The following is a 19,186-nucleotide window of genomic DNA, read 5'->3' as shown; positions in this document are numbered from 1 at the left end:
TAAACCCAAAACAATCATAAAACACAACATTGCAGTAGTTACATAAAAATATTGCTTTTAGTTTGATTATACTGTAAATTGCGCCATCTATGAAGAAACACTTGTACGACATTGATAGTTGATATTAACGCCATCTATTTGATACGAACGGCACTTTTGTGCCTTGAACTGCACTAGTAAGAATGCGTTCGTATTATACATATTTATGATACGCATTTTTTTTTCAAAGTACACGACATGAAAGATTAAATTGAGATTCACTTGATTGGCAAACAACAGTTGCGACATGTGAATAAATTATATTTTTTTGAACGCAGCTCAAGGATCAATTATACAGAATAAACATGGCAACTCTGATTTTGACAATTCACCGATTGCCGTCTGCTATTGCTGTCACTGTCAGTTAGTCGATTCGAGCGAGCGATGGTGAATGGAGAGCGGCGATGCGCTTTCTAATCGCCGTCTAATTCGAGTGTTATTACACGCGTCTAAAACAAAATAACGTACGCCTCGAATACCGCGTCCGTGGAAAATGAAAGTTTGTGTTAAAACTGAATAATTGTCTGTACACGAGGCGAAGCGCTCAATTATAAAATTATTTCACAGTTTATTTCTTAAAAGATGGACAAAAATCGTGATCGTTGTCTATTATTTGTGTCTTAACGCAGTGCCCCGTGAAATGTGATGTATTGTGGCTGATTTAAAGATTATTTAGCCATTTGTAAGTATTTTCGTGTGTGCATTCGGTTAGAAATAAGTGTATTGCAAACATCCGTTGCGTCCCCTCGTTCAAGTACCTTGGTATTGTGTTGTATGCTCGGCATTATGACATCAATTTCTCAACAATGATTGGTGTCAATAGTTTATCAACACTTTCTTGTGATATTTTCTGTTATATTTTACTTGGTTAATGAACTTATATATCTTAATCATATAACGTGAAATGATATGTTACTTTACTAGCCATGGTTTCCAATAGTTGTGTTTTGGTTTGACTTTGTTTTGCTACGAATACTTATAAATGAGATAATCTCTGATAAAAGTAAACAGATAAGGAGCTTCACCTTGAAAGCATTTTACACCAATATTTTGATATTGCTTTTATGTTTACTTATGGAATAGATTTGTTCTCTTTGTTTTGACTCTAACTGACACTGTTTTCAAAATAGTATTAATGAGTTAATAAAGTCATAAAGTAATAGTCACAATAATAAAGGCCAAATGAAAGACTGTTTTAATTATTTATGAAATATCTGTTTTCTCTGTTTAAAACTCAACTCTTTTTTTTGTACTTAATGCAGGGGTTCCCAATCTTTTTCAACATGCGGCGCAGTTATAAGTTTAGTATTTTGCAACGGCGCCCTTGTAAATTTAAAATCACGGTCGAAAAAGAGTGACACGACGCTATATTATTTACCGATGCGAGCGCTCAAATAGGTACCCGCGAATATTTGTGGTTTCGGATAATGATAGAACTCACGGCGCCCCTCTTTACTTTCTACGACGCACCAGGGCGCCGCGGCGCACACTTTGGGAACCCCTGACTTAATGTAATACTTGGGTTGTTTTTGATTTTAATATTGTTTTTAGTACTACATTTTTGGGCTGCATACTCAAAGGGTGATGACTAGAACCATATTACTAAGCCTTTACCTGTATTATTGGCTAAAAAAATCCTTTATTGTCAGGTAACAAAGGCCAATAGATACATATCGAGGGCTTCATGCTAAAGGGGCGTATAAGCAAGAACCCTACTTTTCAGGAGAGACAAAAAACTGAATAACTTTTGTTACAATGTACCGATTGTTCTACAATTTTGCATAGAGTATTTAAATTACTGTCTGTTTCATGTGTCATGCCTAGTTTCGTTCTACGTATTCTAAAATGCAGTAATTATGTAGTTACGCCTCTTTACCACGACAGTAATTTCCGACATATAGGTTGAAATTTTTTGAAAAATACTTGAGATTTATGGTCGTATAATTCATTTTTTTTTTCTATTCGATAATTTAATCATGAAAGGTGGAAACACTGTTAATAATGCGAAATACTTTAATTTTACAGTAATTTAGTCATCATTGTGTAGTTTCTTCTATTTTTTCTGATTTTTATACGCCCGTCTGGGCTGACGAATCTATCGTGTAAGTATCCTTTATTTGTGGCCGTATAATAGGGCGCCAAATTATATTTTGACTAAATATTCATAAGTTCATCTAGATTTTACCATTAAAATGATTCCTGATGGTTTTGATAGTGTCACAACTGTCCACGAGATTAAGCAATGTCGACTCGAGCTGGTTACCGATTGGGTAAGTAACTATTTTGAATTTCCACTTTGAGAATTTCAGTGTTTCAATAGCCTCCGTGGTCTAATGGTTAGAGCGGTTGTCTCTCGATTCGGAGGTTCCGGGTTCGAATCCCGGTGGGGACACTGTCAAGCAAAAGTCGCTTTGTGACTTTGTGAGACTATTCCCGGTTTGGCTAGGACATTGCAGGCTGAATCACCTGATTGTCCGAAAAGTAAGATGATTCTGTGCTTCGGAAGGCACGGTGTAAAGTCGTTGGTCCCGGCTGCTATCTATCCGATGGTGCTCGTCATGAGAGCCATGTCAGAGGCCTTTGGCGACTCAATAACTCTAACACCAGGGTTTTTAAGGTACATCAATCTTACAACCCACACGATAAGAAGAAGTGTTTCAAAAGACAATCACGCCGCTTATTCTGATTTTTGCCTATAATAGCAGTCGTTTAGCCCTTCGGTGGGAGTTAGAGTTAAGACGTGTGGGCTTACTTAAGAAAACTGACTTAACTGAATTCCAATAAGATCATTTTTACTATTTGTGATAGTAGGTAAATGGTAGTCGCAGTCGCAAAAGTCGAGTAGTACAAAACGATTTTATAGAAAAGAATTGAAATTGGTAGTAAAGGATGCATGGAAATTGCTAAGACAACACAATGACAGCTTTATTAAAAAAAGCAGTCAAGAAACAATCAAACGATTAAATTTAGAGTGCATTAACTAAAACAAAAGGTTAAAGTTAAAACGTATCAAAACTTGTATTCAGACAATAAACATTACTCCTGGTAACAAAATTATAACTATCTTAAACAATAAAATATTAATCAAAACTTCTAAACAAATAAATACGACATCATTTATCGTCATTTCATAAAAAGAAACAATATTAAATCTTCTGTACTAATAAACCTAAAAGTAGTTTAGCTAACAACTTCTTATTTACGTCTCCATCAAATTATAACAGAGGAATGTTACACTTAAGAATTACTACCACCCCGACGGAGGACGAGTGGCTACAGACATATGAGGTAATCAGCCCGCAGCTCACGCAGTGGGCCTTAAACAGCTTTGGATGGGATCTTCCCTGCGCTTTTTAAATGGGGCGGGAAGCATCTCACTCTGAAGTTGACCATCGCTCTGCGCGCCTGTCTGGCTCACAGGTACGTGCCGAAGCAATGGAGGGAGGTCAAGGTTATCTTCATACCGAAACCAGGTAAAAACGACTACTCGGACCCCAAATCCTTCAGGCCCATCAGCCTGACCTCTTTCATGTTGAAAACATTAGAGAGGTTGTGTGACAGGTACCTTAGAGAGAGGGTGCAAATTCATGTGCCCTTGCATCCAAACCAATATGCTTACAGCCCTGGCAAATCTACAGAATCGGCACTTCACGCAGTAGTAAGTAAAATTGAGGTGGCGGTCAAAAACAGATCCATGTGCTTAGGAACCTTCATAGATATAGAAAGAGCTTTCGACAGGACCAGGTTCAGTAGCATTACAGCAGCACTGGTAAGACATGGCGCGAATGCAGTTATGACAGAATGGATAAACAACATATTGAGCCAACGAACCATCAAACTCGGGACGGGCGAAGCAGGCATTAATGGCAAAAGGATGCCCCCAAGGAGGAGTCCTATCGCCACTACTATGGAACCTTGTGGTGAATTACCTGATCACCACACTAAACAATAATCACTATTACACAATCGGCTATGCTGACGACATAGTGATACTGACGAGCGGCAATCATGCAGGTACGGTATGCGATGTTACCCGCTCTGCACTAGCCATCGTGGAACGCTGGTGTTTTAACAACGAACTCTCAGACAATCCCAACAAAACTGAGCTGGTTATGTTCACCAACAAACACTTCCGCCTGTTCGACACTGAACTCCAACTATCTGCGGAAGTAAAGTATTTAGGGGTAATACTTGACAGCAAATTGAATTAGAGCAATCACCTAAACGGAAAAATTTACAAAGCCACAGTCGTAATCTGGCAATGTCGTAGGATAGTGGGTAGAACCTGGGGGCTAACCCCAAAGATAACTCTATGGCTTTACCAGGCAGCCATGCGACCAATAATAAGCTACAGTGCGATAGTTTGGTGGCCACGCACCAAACTATCCGTAGTTGAAGCTGAACTACAATTAATCCAGAGGTTGGCCTGTATGGCGACCACGGGCTGCATGAGGACAATACCAACCGCGGCCCTGGAAGCCTTACTGAGCCTGCCGCCGCTGCACCTCTTTATACAACAGGAAGCGCTAGCTACGGCGGTACGTCTCAAAAAATCTAATCTCTGGAGACCACCTAGGGTACCACACACCGAGATCCTCTACGAGGCGATAGGTAAGGAACCGCTAATAGAAGCGGTGACTGGCAGGATACCCAGACAATTCGTACCCAGATACAGTTACACGAAGAACCTCGTGAAGGACTCAACCCATGAGAGCTGAGAATCTTCACGGATGGATCAAAGATAAGGTCAGGCACTGGCGCTGGAGTATTCTCAGAGGACCTAAACATACATATCTCAACACCACTAGGACTTGACTAGGTGCCCACAACACAGTCTTCCAGGCAGAATTGGCATCATAATGGCAGCACACGCAATCGCCTCAAGGAAAGTATTGGACTACTCCATCCGCATACTCTCTGATAGTTGGCCAGTACTACAAGCTCTGCAAAGTTATACTTTGACCTCAGGGCTAATCTATAAATGCCACAAAGCTCTGTCAGAGGTAAGCACCACCACCAGCTTAACTCTGCAGTGGATCAAGGGACACAGCAACTCGCGAGGGAACGATGCGGCCGATATATTGGGGAGAGGATGTTCGGAACTGAGGGTGGCAGGACCGGAGCCAATTATACCTCTGCCTTATGCCTGGCTCCGGAACATGCTGCGACACAACACCAAGGTAAAACACCAACCGTACTGGTCTAACCTAGGCACGTGCAGGCAGGCGAAGGAAGCCCTCCCGACAATCGACCCCGGTTTGTCGAGGAGGCTGAGACAGCTGAAGAGGCCACAGGTCCGGCTTTTGACTGGGGCCATAACCAGCCACGCCCCACTAAACTAACACCTACTAACCCTACGTGTTACAGATAGCCGCCTCTGCAGAGCGTTCTTGGAGGCAGAGGAGACAGCCGCCCACGTTATTCTTGAATGCCCAGGGCAGAGCCATCAGCATCAGAGCGCTCCACTTCATTGTTATTATTCGCACGAGATGCACACCATACTGTAACGCACTAGACACTGACTGAGAGACGGGCGGCCCTAGTGCGCTTACCCGCTTGACAGAAAGGGATAGCAATATGCGGCAATCAAGGACGCTGTCTCCGCGCCCCTTTGGCCCGGCATTATTTGAAGGCCAACGTAATTTTTGTACGGTCGTATGTTCATACGCCTCTTTGCCGCGACGCACTTTGAGGATAGTTGGTAAAAGTTTATGGTCGTATGTATGTACGCCTATATACTCCGATGAATATCAGGGACTGAATGAAAATATCCATTATAAGCCTTCAGTACGGCTTTTTGGAACGACATAAAATTATGACTGTCTGTTATACGCCAAATGATTTTTTAATTATTTAATTAACTAATTGTTATGATAAAATTATGAAAAAAATTGTGCTTACGTATTGTTACAAGACGAATACGATGCCGTTAAAAACGAAAAATGGCATTTTTGCGTATACGCCCCTTTGGCCTGAAGCCCTCGATATATTACAGCCTAACATACATTTATTTATTTCATCTTAATTATTCCACAGGCTTTATATGTTTAAATTTCATTTTTGCTATAGACCCCTTATGGGTAAAAGTCTCCTCTAGCTGTGTCCATCTGATTTTGTCCAGTGCTACCCTTTCTCATTCTTTGCCTGCATTAGCAACAATTTCGTACATGCATAGAATAATTATAATCTTATAAACGAATAATCAGCAATGCAACTGTTTTTGGCTGCATCACCTGTTCAGTAGGGCTAAGATGGTCGACTCTTTATCATTTGTCACCATGCCTGTCATGTTTTAACAAGTATGTATGTGCGAAAGTGATGCATAACATGACTAAAAATATACAACAAAATTCCTAATGACATTAAATTGACTGAAAGCGACTCAATATTCGCTAAAAAACTTAAATGTTTACTACTAGACCAAGCATGTTGTTCTGTCGATGATTTTATGAAGGAGATAATTTAAAAAATTATTGTAAGAACTATTGCATGATTATTTTTAAAATTAAGGAACCGTAAACTTTCACCTGTTAATTTTTATCTAGAATTATGTATAACTAGCATAATTTCAAATGTACCTGTGTGACCTGTAAAATATTTTTTTACCAATAAAGAAACTGAAACTGAAACAGGTGATAAAAATGTGACCATGATACTGCGGCTGGTGTAGGATTTGGTAGATCATAAGGAACCACCACAATACCAGACAGTGAATAGAAGTACTGTATTTTAATAACCCATAATATTAGGTAGACAATTGAACATTTTGAGTTTGTATTTCCATTGCCCCTATACACAGGTATAAAAATCATAAATTTGCACAATCACAAGCCTAGCCGCCACCATGCCACCAATCTCTAATGTATTATGAACTACGTGAAATTTGTTATGGACATTAAAGCAATTTAATGAATTTTTCATCACTCGTAATTTTTTTTATTTCATGCAGGTGTACTGAAGGACAAAGGCCTATATTGTTCCTGTGGGAGTCATGCTTTTTTTTTTGTTACAGACTCATACGAATTAACTCAATTATAGTTTTACTTTTATAATATTAACATTGTTACTTTAGTATTTTTGTTCATGTTTAAAAATATTTAATTTGATTAATTTAATAGCTGATTAAATTTTTTTTACACAATTTTCAATTCAATGCCTAACCTGTCAAAGAACGACAATGGACGAATGTTTGAAATGTCACCGTATTTAAGAATTATTTTGCTTAAAATTTAGTTTTTTTTTCGCTAGTCTGATGAAATCATTGTGTGTAACTCCAGGGATAAGAATATTGCAAACTCGTCTCTTTAATGCACTCCAACCTGCAGCTTAGCAAAATTTCACTTAACTCCCTCATTGCATTAAGGATGTTGTTTTAAAATGAGAGGGTAACTTGGATTGCATGGGCGCGGTGATTTGGTGGGATGTTTGTGTGAATGAAAGAATGCACTTTCAATGTTGCACTTTTAAAACTGCATAGGTTGGTTAGAGATGAAGATATCTGTATACACTTGGTTGTACAATCAGTTGATGTTGATTTCTATTAGCTATACACAATGTCAAAGATATGTGGTTTTCCGTACATAAGGGTTGCTTCAAGTGAAAAGGATGTTTCCATCTGATTCCAACAGAAATTCTAATAGAAACATGTTTATTGCAGACACATTGGAAAGACACATATGATTACAATTTTCGCCTTATTACAAAGGAGTAAGGTCTTATGAATAATGGCATACGTTTCATTTTCGGACTTCGCAAATACGACCATGTTTCTTTTTATCGCCGTCAGCTAAATTGGCTCTCCATCCGTCGTCGTAGGTCCCTTAGAATCCTGAGTATTTTATTCTCCATTTTGTTCGAGCCTTCCTCCCCTGGTTATCTTAAACGTAAATTCACTTTCATCACCCCCCGTCCAGGATGTGAACTCCGTTCCTCCCGTTCTCTCAAACTCTCGATTCCTTCTCACCGTACTGGTTTTATGTCTAACTCTTTCGCCGTTGAGGCAATCCGTCTCTGGAATTCCCTCCCTCTCTTTATTCGACAAGCCCCAAGCAAACCCGTTTTCAAACGACTACTTCGCAAGCATCTTCTGTCAGAAGAACTTAAATAAGGTTCACCATCATGTATATGTACATAATTATATGTATTAGTCTATCTTTTATACGTTATATAAGTAGTAGTATTTAACTATTTATATATTTTTAATATTATTTGACTTCACGTTTAATTTTTTCCTTATTATTTGTTATTATTTTTTCCTGCACCAACATACACAAATGTCTCTGTTTGACCCAATGGTTGACTGGTAGAGAATGCCTTTTGGCATTAAGTTCGCCATTTGTACATTTTTCTTTATGTGTGCAATAAAGTTTAAATAAATAAATAAATAAATAAATAAGGTGCAAAAATATGAACATATTTTTGACTTCAACTGTACGATCAGTTGATGTTGATTCTTATCAACTGTTATAGTCAATTTCCAGGTCTTCAATTTAATGTATGATTATAGTTTTCATTACCTTTCAGGTAGACCGATGCAGCCATGTCCAGTGACGAGTCAAGCGTGCGTGTTGCAGTCAGGTAATTGATACTTCTTAAATTTATGTGTAAAAGCAATTTAATCGGTATCCAACGTGGTAACGCGGCAAGTGTGATGGGCACCTTTGCAACCGGTACAGCTCGCGGCGGTCTTTTAGAATAAGATATCTTATTTAGCATTGTTCTTGTAGTTTATTTAGATACATTGTTATTGTTTTGTGTGTATTTTTTCCTAATTGTGTGTTAAGTACTTTTAATGCGTCTTTTTCTTATCTAAGGGCACCTAAGAAGATACTTTTGTTTTGCTTGATATGCAAATATCTAATAAAACTTCAACTACAGTTTTTACCATTTCATTATTCACATTTTTAAAATATGAAACGAAATAGTTATATAATGTTTTTTATAGAACTATAATATAACTAGAATCATACTTTACCATATAAATTATAGGCAAAATAACTTAAGACTCAATAACCGCCAGAACAAAAGCCTTGACACAAAGACCTGACCCTAATGACAATAGTTGACAATCTTTCAATGACAAATAAAATTTCCACCGAAATTACCACACCAATTTTCATAGTTACGGCCACAATAGAAAGAATAATGGGGGTTACAGTAGACAATCATAGGTGTGAATTTTTGTAGTAATGTGTTATTTCTTGCCAAGTCATTTTACCAATGACTTGCGGTTTAATGTAATTTTTAATGTAGCTATTTATCATTGGACATCAAGCACAACGATGCCGGTTTACCTATTTAAAAGAGAAACGCAGTAGGCGCCATGAGCAGGCCTCAACCCCCGCCCACCTGGGAGAGCATACACCTGCCGCGTGTGAGGACGAGGGATCCTCTCTCGCATAGGGCTATACAGCCACGAACGCAAGTGTCGTCACCAGGATGCTGCTTAAAACATCTGACACAGATGAAAACTACTTTTTCTTCTTACTTCTAATACTATTTGTCATTAAGGCAGGTTATTGATGGTACTTCACAGTGTTGGTCGAACGTTTATTGCAACTGATCATTAACCATTACAAATTGAACCGTAACGGACGCAGTTTACGGTTCAATTTGTAATGGCTACTGGTCAATTGCATTAACGTTTCGGTAAACATTGGTACTTCAATTTAAATTTCTATAAGGCGAAATTACAAATTGTAATGTAAAGCTTAGTTATTCCTACTACTTCTGATAATATACTTAATTAAAAAAGCGGCCAAGTGCGAGTCGGACTCGCCCATGGAGGGTTCCGTACCATTTATGACGTATTAAAAAAAACTACTTACTAGATCTCGTTCAAACCAATTTTCGGTGGAAGCATGGCAATGTATATCATATATTTTTTTTAGATTTTTCATTCTCTTATTTTAGAAGTTACGGGGGCCCCCCCCGCCATTTGACTTTGATCTAAGGATCAAAGTCAAATGGCGTCCATCTTACCGGACACCACCTTACAGAAGGTGGAGGTAAGGAAATAAATGTCCATGTACCAAAAAGTGTCATCAAAAAACCTTAAATAGGTGGCGCTACAATACCTAGAATACTTGAAAAGAAAATCAAATCATAGACAGCGCACTTCACTCCGTCAATAACACCTAGGTTTTTAGCTACTCTAGCGCTATTCTGGAGAGATTTGAAACTATTATTTATAGCTGACCACTGGACACTTTTGCATAAGTTCTGCCTATGGAGATTGCGTTCCTTAACTCTACCTTCCATACATCACCTAAAGGATATGGCGCCATCGTTCGAAACGATGCTGCCATACCTTTGCCTTTGATCTATTAGATGGCGCCACTTTTTGATATTTAACAAATTTGACACATGTCATTAAAATAATAAGGATCAAAATCAAATGGCGTTCCAAAAGTTTTAATCATGTTTCGAAAGATGGATGGCAGTAAACGTACTGTGGCTACAAAATTTTCTTTGACAATACACCTCTCATATTCCCTTTGCGTGTACTTAACGCTTGCACCGGCTGGGCTATCAAAATCGCTGCCAACTTAGCTTGGTCTGACTCTACCTACTTACAACATAAACAACTGAACAAAAGGTGCGTAGATTACATCAAGCCATGTGACGAATATTTCTAACACTGCTAAACCCTACTTGTTAACAAACACTTCACTATCAATTATTATGTAAATTACAAAATAAGTATGCATGTATGTAAATGTGTCATACCTGAACCTTTGTTTTATTTATACTGTAAGTGACATGTGACTAATACGTTCCCGTATAACAATAGTCCGCGGACGTAATATTTCGTCTTTGACCGTTGGATGTTAATTTCACTTTCAATATTTATGACGGCAATAATGACATCTCCATTAAGTTATTGTGTGGGCGTTCTTATAAATTGGCGACATAAAATGTGAATAGAGGCTACAAATTACGGAAGGTGGAGATAAGGAACGAAATCTCCATGTATCAAAAAGTGTCATCAAAAAACTTTAAATAGGTGGCGCTATAATACCTAGAGTACTTGAACAAAAAATCAAATCATAGACAGCGCAATTCACTCCGTCAATAACGCCTAGGTTCTTAGCTACTCTGGAAAGATTTGGAACTATTATTTATAGCTGACAGCTGGACACTTTAGCAACAGTTCTACCATAAGAGATGCCACTCCTCTTAATTCCACACTCCATACTACAAATCTTTCATGCTAGAGATAACAAATCTTTCATTGCCATAGATAAATTATAAAACAGTGTAGTGGCGGATATTCTTTTGAGCTTCGTAATCTTTTGATGGCGCTTTCCTGCTTGTGATTATTCTCTCTATTAAATCCCATTTTCTTAAATAATAACATCGTGAAGGTTTAAATCCGTGTAACTGCCACGACTCCATAAAATTTATAAAATAGTACATTGTGCAACGAATATTAACTAAGTGAAATTTTGGATACGAGGGTGGCCATTCCCGACAGCCGCAGGCTGCAATATTACCCCCGGAGTTACACACAATGTGTTTCATCACACTTGCGTAGAAAAAACTAAATTTTAAAGCGAAATTATTCTTAAATACGGTGACATATCAAACTTTCGTCCGCCATTTTGTATTTTCTCGACAGGTTAGGCATCGAAGGCACAGACCTATTCGGCATTCAGCCACGATAAAAATTATGTAAAAAAATAAATAAACGGCTGTTAAATTAATCTAATTAAATAATTTTAAACATAAACAAAAATATTTAATTATAAACGTCAGTATTTTAAAAGTAAAACTCATTTATTCTACTTCGTTGGTATGAATAAGTGACATAATTAAAAAAGGGTATAACTCTAGGGAGTTGTACATTTTTTTTCCATAATCCATTACTCCCGTGGAAACAAAATAGGCCTTTGTCCTTCAGTACACCTCCATGAAATAAGATCTTTTTCGAGCAAGTGTGATGAAAAGTATTTTAAGTAATTAGATGCAGGTTTTTAAGGTATTATTTAATAATTTAATAAAGTGAATTGATCTGATGACCAGTAAAAAAACCACAGACATGTTTTTGGAATGGCCGCAATACTCAGGAAGCCGGGATCGCACAGTTATTTTATCCCATCGTTTGCCAATTTCTCGAAAGCATCTGATCTCCCAGCATAGAGAAAGCACGAAAGCAGGTTATCGCGATATTTACGTGCACCGAAAAACTAGTGTTACCTGCCTAATTTATCTTAGTCAGGGCATTTATTTGTGTGATGAGCACAGATATTTGTTCCCGAGTCATGGATGTTTTATATGCATTTAAGCATTTGTATATTATACAGTGAGTCCCTAGCCATTGGACAAAGCTGAAAGGTACATATGCATTAGGGTATTTAGAACCAGTGTACAAAGTATCATAACAGCCGAGCCGGTGTAGCGGTTTCGAAGAAATTAACAAATTACCAATTTTTACTTTGGAGCAGCCTGTATGTGTTAGTAGCTCCTATGGTAATATCCTCAAAGAATAGTATGGAACCTTCTTCAACCTTTTTGATTATCTTTTTTATTTATGATACTAATAAGCTTCTGACTCTTGAAAAATGTCATCATTATCAAATATTTCGAACAAATTGTTAAAAACACTGCCAAAGATTAACACAGTGTGTTTCTTTTTGTTGTCGATTATTGCAAACAACTTTTGTTCGAAATTTTTTTTTCTTTTGTTCTAATTAAAAAAATGTTAACATCAGAGCATTCCTGAGAAGTAACCCTACGTGGGATTTCAGGGTTTGTCCAATGGCTCATCGCTCAATGGCAATGGCAATGGTCAGTACCCACAACACGAGCCCTTCTTGGCTTAGCGTGGAACTTAGTCAATTTGTGTAAGAATGTCCCTATAATTCATATTTTTTATTTTATTTACAATGATTGCACCGATAGGTTTTTCCTAAATTATTAACAACTATTACAGCAGCCTATATAACTGTCTGTTAAAATTTACTTTAATCAACACGCACGCTCCAGCCTCAAAATCCTTGATATATTGCAACTACGGAAGCTGAGTAAATATTTGCACTGAATGCACACGGTTTGATGTTCGTGGATCGATAATTCATACTTTTGTGTAAATCGCTTAGTAGGTATACGAGTAAGTATATCAAATAATAGTACATTACGATACAAGTGCGAAAAATAGGAAATTCGTATCGAGTGGCGATAAATTAAAACACGATCGAAGGGAGTGTTTTAAATCGACACGAGTTGCGAATTACCTATTCGCATGTGTATCGTACAACGTTTTACAGTACATATGGCTCCTTAAAGTTCCGACATAGTTACGTAATGTGCTAATTATCGCACTAGTGCGGTAAAGTAGCACCATATGTACTGTAAAGTATCTTTAAAGCATAAATCGCATGGGCGATAAATGTTAAAATGCAAGCAGGCCTAGCCAAGATTACAATCGTACATCGACAACAGCCAAACGACAAGAAGAAATGTATCGGAATGACAGACGCTATATATTGGTACCTACATAATTAGCTATGGTTAAAAAAAATTTTTCCATGGCGGGAAAAAATTGTCAATTACAGTTCAATCACCAACCTTCAGAGTATTAATGGTGAACGTATTATTTTTCTAGCTTAATGCATTCTAAAGTTTTCGACCATGGAAATTGAGAGAAGGAGATTTATCGTGTACAAATACCTCGAAAATTCTAATCGGTCCGGGATGAAGACAGGTCAGTCGCTTAAAATGTAAAAAGCCAGTGTTTGTAGGGTCATAAAACGTTACATGGAGGCTCTATCCGCCGACAGGAAGATACTAACTAAGCGGAGGGGGTACGCTCTAAAAAATCTTACAACTAAGTAGGTACAGTCAGCAAAGCTATTAACTTGGCACACATTTACACACGTTAGTTTATAGGGATGCTAAGCTAATAGTTTTGCTGGCTGTACCTTAAAAACTAAAATACAATCACGTAATATGAAAACGTCTGTGTCTGTGTGGGCCTACACAAACCTATTGCACTTAAATTGCAATGCAATTGGAAAATTGGATTCGAACTGTTGTTTTATAAATACATTTTAGTTCAATGACCATTCATTGACCGTGTAACTATGTAACAAATGATGATGTAACAGTTGTACTTAAATACAAATACACTTTTCATTTTTCATGTTCTGAAAGAGGGTTATTATTAAGCTTAGAATAAATTTAAAAGTAGAAAAATTACTGCCTTGGGTGAGACTTGAACTCACGGCCACTAGATCGATACTCCAGCGCTCTACCATCTGAGCCACCAAGACCTCATCGACAGCCAGCGAAACTTTCCCCCGGGATGTCCCCCCGTCTACATTTAGAGACTTTATACATCTCTAAGTAATAATAATACTTTACTTACTTTTACTTGGCGGCTCAGTTGGCAGAGCGCTGGATTATCGATCCAGAGGCCGTGAGTTCAAGTCACACCCAATTTATTCGAAGCTTAATAGCATCGTTCGCAGACTTTTCTTCTTATTAAAAATAAATTTAAAGTTATTTTTGTTCCATGATCTGTGCAGAATGTGATACGTTTCTGCACTTAAGAGCCCTTAATCCTTGGAGCGTTCTCCGATTTCACGAAATAACGCTCGATAGATGGCGTTGGCGCTCGGTACGCGAGCGCCGGCAACGCGACGCGCGTTTCAATGCAGACTAGAATAATCTTGATAGTTTTCAATATAATTTCAAGCAACATTAATTTTAGTGTTATATGATATCATATGGGCACTCTTTATTTTATTTTATATGCACAGTAGTTTATTTTATGTACACTACTACTAAGTGTACAGACTACAGAGTGTACTATAACCCTTGCTCTTTATTCTGTCTCTTTCACACCAATGGAAAATGAAGAAGTTAGTAAATGACTGCAGGTATAAATAAAGTATATTAGTGCGATAGAGAGACAGATAGTGTTTCGTTGTCGTATCGTAAACGATTGGCATGTTGGCCACACACTTGCTTGGTGTCTAGCCAAAATACCAATCGTTTGCGTATATTAGTGCGATAGAGAGACAGTAGTGTTTCGTTGTCGTATCGTAAACGATTGGCATGTTGGCTACGCACCCATGATACCTAGCCAAGAAGCCAATCGATTGCGCATATTAGTGCGATAGAGAGACAGATAGTGTTTCCTTGTCGTATCGTAAACGTTTGGCATGTTGGCTACGCACCCATGCTGCCCAGCCAAGATGCCAATCGTTTGTGCATATTAGTACGAGAGAGAGACAGATAGTGTTTCGTTGTATCGATTGGCATGGTGGCTACGCACCCATGCTGCCTAATCAAGATGCCAATCGTTTGCGCACATTAGTGCTATAGAGTTTCATTGTTATTTGAAATCACGTTAGGGTTTGTATTATTATTTATGACCCGAATGAAGTCCATCCAGGTTCTTATGATGGAGTCAGGAGTTGGTCACCAGAACTCCTAATCTACTCATTATAATTCCATCGTGCTTGGGCTCAAAAGATTTGCCCTGACGAACACCATCGATCTAGATGAGGTCCAGGGTCTCATGACGGAGTCAGGAGTTGGTCACCAGAACTCCCCAGAACTCCTAATCTACTCATCATAACTCCATCGAGTTTGGGCTCAATAGATTTACCCTGATGAGCACCATCAATCTAGATGAAGTCCAGGGTCTCATGATGGAGTCAGGAGTAGGTCACTAGAACTCCTAATCTACTCATTATAATTCCATCGTGTTTGGGCTCAAAAGATTTGCCCTGACGAGTACCATCGATCTAGATGAAGTCCAGGGTCTCATGATGGAGTCAGGAGTTGGTCACCAGAACTCCTAATCTACTCATTATAATTCCATCGTGTTTGGGCTCAATAGATTTGCCCTCACGAGCACCATCAATCTAGATGATGTTCAGGGTCTCATGATGGAGTCAGGAGTTGGTCACTAGAACTCCTAATCTACTCATTATAATTCCATCGTGTTTGGGCTCAAAAGATTTGCCCTGACGAGTACCATCGATCTAGATGAAGTCCAGGGTCTCATGATGGAGTCAGGAGTTGGTCACCAGAACTCGTAATCTATTTATCATAACTCCATCGTGTTTGGGCTCAATAGATTTACCCCGACAAGCACCATCAAATTACCATTATGATGAATAGATTAGGAGTTCTGGTGACCAACTCCTGAGTCCATCATGAGACCCTCGACTTAATCTAGATCGATGGTACTCGTCAGGGCAAATCTTTTGAGCCCAAACACGATGGAGTTATGATGAATAGACTAGGAGTTCTGGTGACCAACTCCTGAGTCCATCATGAGACCCTGGACCTGATCTAGATTGATGGTGCTCGTCAGGGCAACTCTATTGAGCCCAAACACGATGGAGTTATGATGAGTAGATTAGGAGTTCTGGTGACCAACTCCTGACTCCATCATGAGACCCTGGACCTCATCTAGGTCGATGGTGCTCGTCATGGCAAATCTCATGAGCCCAAACACGTTGGAATTATAATGAGTAGATTAGGAGTTCTAGTGACCAACTCCTGACTCCATCATGAGACCCTGGACTTTATCTAGATTGATGATGCTCGTCAGGGCAAATCTATTGAGCCCAAACACGATGAGGTTATGATGAGTAGTTTAGGAGTTCTGGTGACCAACTCCTGACTCCATCATGAGACCCTGGACCTCATCTAGATCGATGGTGTTCATCAGGGCAAATCTATTGAGCCCAAACACGATGGAGTTATGATCAGTAGATTAGGAGTTCTGGTGACCAACTCCTGACTCCATCATGAGACCCTGGACCTCATCTAGGTCGATGGTGTTCGTCAGGGCAAATCTATTGAGCCCAAACACGATGGAGTTATGATGAGTAGATTAGGAGTTCTGGTGACCAACTCCTGACTCCATCATGAGACCCTGGGCCTCATCTAGATCTATGGTGCTCGTCAGGGCAAATCTTTTGAGCCAAAACACGATGGAATTATAATGAGTAGATTAGGAGTTCTAGTGACCAACTCCTGACTCCATCATGAGACCCCGGACTTTATCTAGATTGATGGTGCTCGTCAGGGCAAATCTATTGAGCCCAAACACGATGGCGTTATGATAAGTAGATAAAGAGTCCTGGTGACCAACTCCTGACTCCATCATGAGACCCTGGACCTCATCTAGATCGATGGTGTTCGTCAGGGCAAATCTTTTGAGCCCAAACACGATGGGATTATAATGAGTAGATTAGGAGTTCTGGTGACCAACTCCTGACTCCATCATGAGAACTTGGACTTCATCCGGGTCAAAAATAATAATGCAAATGCAAACCCTAACGTAATTTCAAGTAAAAATGCGTTTTTCAGAAAATCGCAGCCAAATAACACTAGACCCTACTCATAGTGTTGTGTTCCTGCCGGTGAGTAAGGTTGCCAGAGCTCAACGAGGGGCGGGAGGGGGTTAGAGTCGGCAACGCGCATGTAACTCCTCTGGAGTTGCAGGCGTAGATAGGCTACGGATACTGCTTACCATCAGGCGGGCCGTAAGCTTGTTTGCCACCGACGTAGTATAAAAAAGGACCACTGAAAATCCATCAATAAGCGAGAGTCTGTTAAGCATAGTGTAAAAAATGAACTTTTATTAAGATTTTCTAATCGCAGTATATAGCACTTCTCGGAACTCCGTAGCTGATTACGATCGCAACGAATGCCTGACAATCGAGCACAGGTCCGTCCTCTAAGCGCGCTCCGCGCGGACTGAGAGCGGGGCGTCGCTGCTGCGTGATTTATACGTGTTTTAAAAAAATATAAATTTACGGCAATGTAGGTCCCATAGTTATGATTTTTTTTTATAGGTTAACATAAAGTTACAGTTTGCTATAATATTATTTTTAAAGCAAAATATGCGTACAATTTGCGGAAAAAAAATATAATAAAACCCTGTTTTCGCCAAAAAAATGAAGAAAACTCGGAAGGTATTTTATCAGATTTTTCAAATGAATCTTCGATTGTTAATCATTCCAGCCCCTCGTACGAGATATGTTGAATCAAATTGTAGTCATTCATGTACCAAATGATTCTTGTTTACAGCAAAATTGAGAACCGAAACGCCACATCTCACTGCAAAATTTGGAAAAGACTCCCAAAAAAACTCATTAAAAAAGAGGTTTAAAAGAGTAAATGAAAATTTGAACTGTTGGAGCCGCTAGTTTAGGAAACGATTATTTAAGTACGTTACCAGTTTTTGAATAAATACTAATAGTTACGTCGTAATCTTGAATGAAAAAGGAAGCATTTTACAAAATACGCTCGTCTGTAGGAATAAGGACTCTTAAGCATTTTACTTTCCAAGTACATTTTTTTTTCAATTTTTACGATAAGTAATTGAATTTTGGTTTTAAATGGATTTGTTTTACAATTTTCCTTTTGATATTTAACTCCCCATTCCATAAATAACGATACCTACTTTTACCTAAATTGTTAATAACTTCAAGAAATACTATGAAAGTTTTTTACTTTCCTCTTATTCAAAATGAAAAGTAGAGTGTTTAACTCGGATGAAAGGCATCATTTCAGCCTCGCACTATTGGCGCTCTCATTGCGTTTCGAACGCCAAATGCCTCGGCTGAATTGAGTGCCTTTCATCCCTCGGTTAACAATCTACTATTATTGCACTCCTCAATAGAAGAAAATAACACAATAAGAAAACAGCAACACAAATAGAGATAACAAAAGGCGCTCTTATCGCTAAAAAACAATTTCTTCCAGAAAACCTTTATGTAGTAGGAATAAATTAGTATTAAATACTAAACTCCAGCGTCCACTCAGACCTTACATTTAGTTAGTTAATTATGTGATTTATAATTTATTTGTCAAAGATTTGTAAGGTGTAGGTATTTGTTCTGTAAGGATAAATTAATCTATTGTATATTTCGGACGACCTGTCTGGCCTAGTGGGTAGTCACCCTACCTATGAAGCCGATGGCCCTGGGTTCATATCCTAGTAAGGGCATTTATTTGTGTGATGAGCATGAATATTTGTTCCTGAGTCATGGGTGTTTTTTATGCATTTAAGTATTGATTTAATATATATAATATATATCGTTGCGTTGTCTAAGTCGTCACAACACAAGCCTTATTGAGCTTACCGTGGGACTTAGTCAATTTATGTAAAAGTGTT

At 38.5% G+C, this 19,186-nt stretch overlaps 1 protein-coding gene across 1 annotated transcript in view; it reads left to right on the top strand.

Annotated features, from left to right (window-relative positions):
* The first annotated feature begins 392 nt into the window (after window positions 1–392).
* The window catches only part of LOC133519325 (kinesin-like protein KIF21A), a 128,283-nt gene continuing 109,489 nt past the window's right edge, over window positions 393–19,186 (top strand). Inside the window, exons 1-2 of the mRNA XM_061853365.1 lie at window positions 393–721; window positions 8,563–8,616. Of these exons, the coding sequence (XP_061709349.1) occupies window positions 8,579–8,616 (38 nt within the window). The 5' untranslated portion in view covers window positions 393–721; window positions 8,563–8,578. The remainder of the gene's footprint in view (window positions 722–8,562; window positions 8,617–19,186) is intronic.

Source organism: Cydia pomonella, chromosome 6 (genome assembly GCF_033807575.1).
Source record: "Cydia pomonella isolate Wapato2018A chromosome 6, ilCydPomo1, whole genome shotgun sequence".
In the NCBI taxonomy this organism is placed as follows: Eukaryota; Metazoa; Arthropoda; class Insecta; order Lepidoptera; family Tortricidae; genus Cydia; species Cydia pomonella.
The sequence above is the reverse complement of the archived record's forward strand: the minus strand, read 5'-3'. Positions and strand labels throughout refer to the sequence as shown.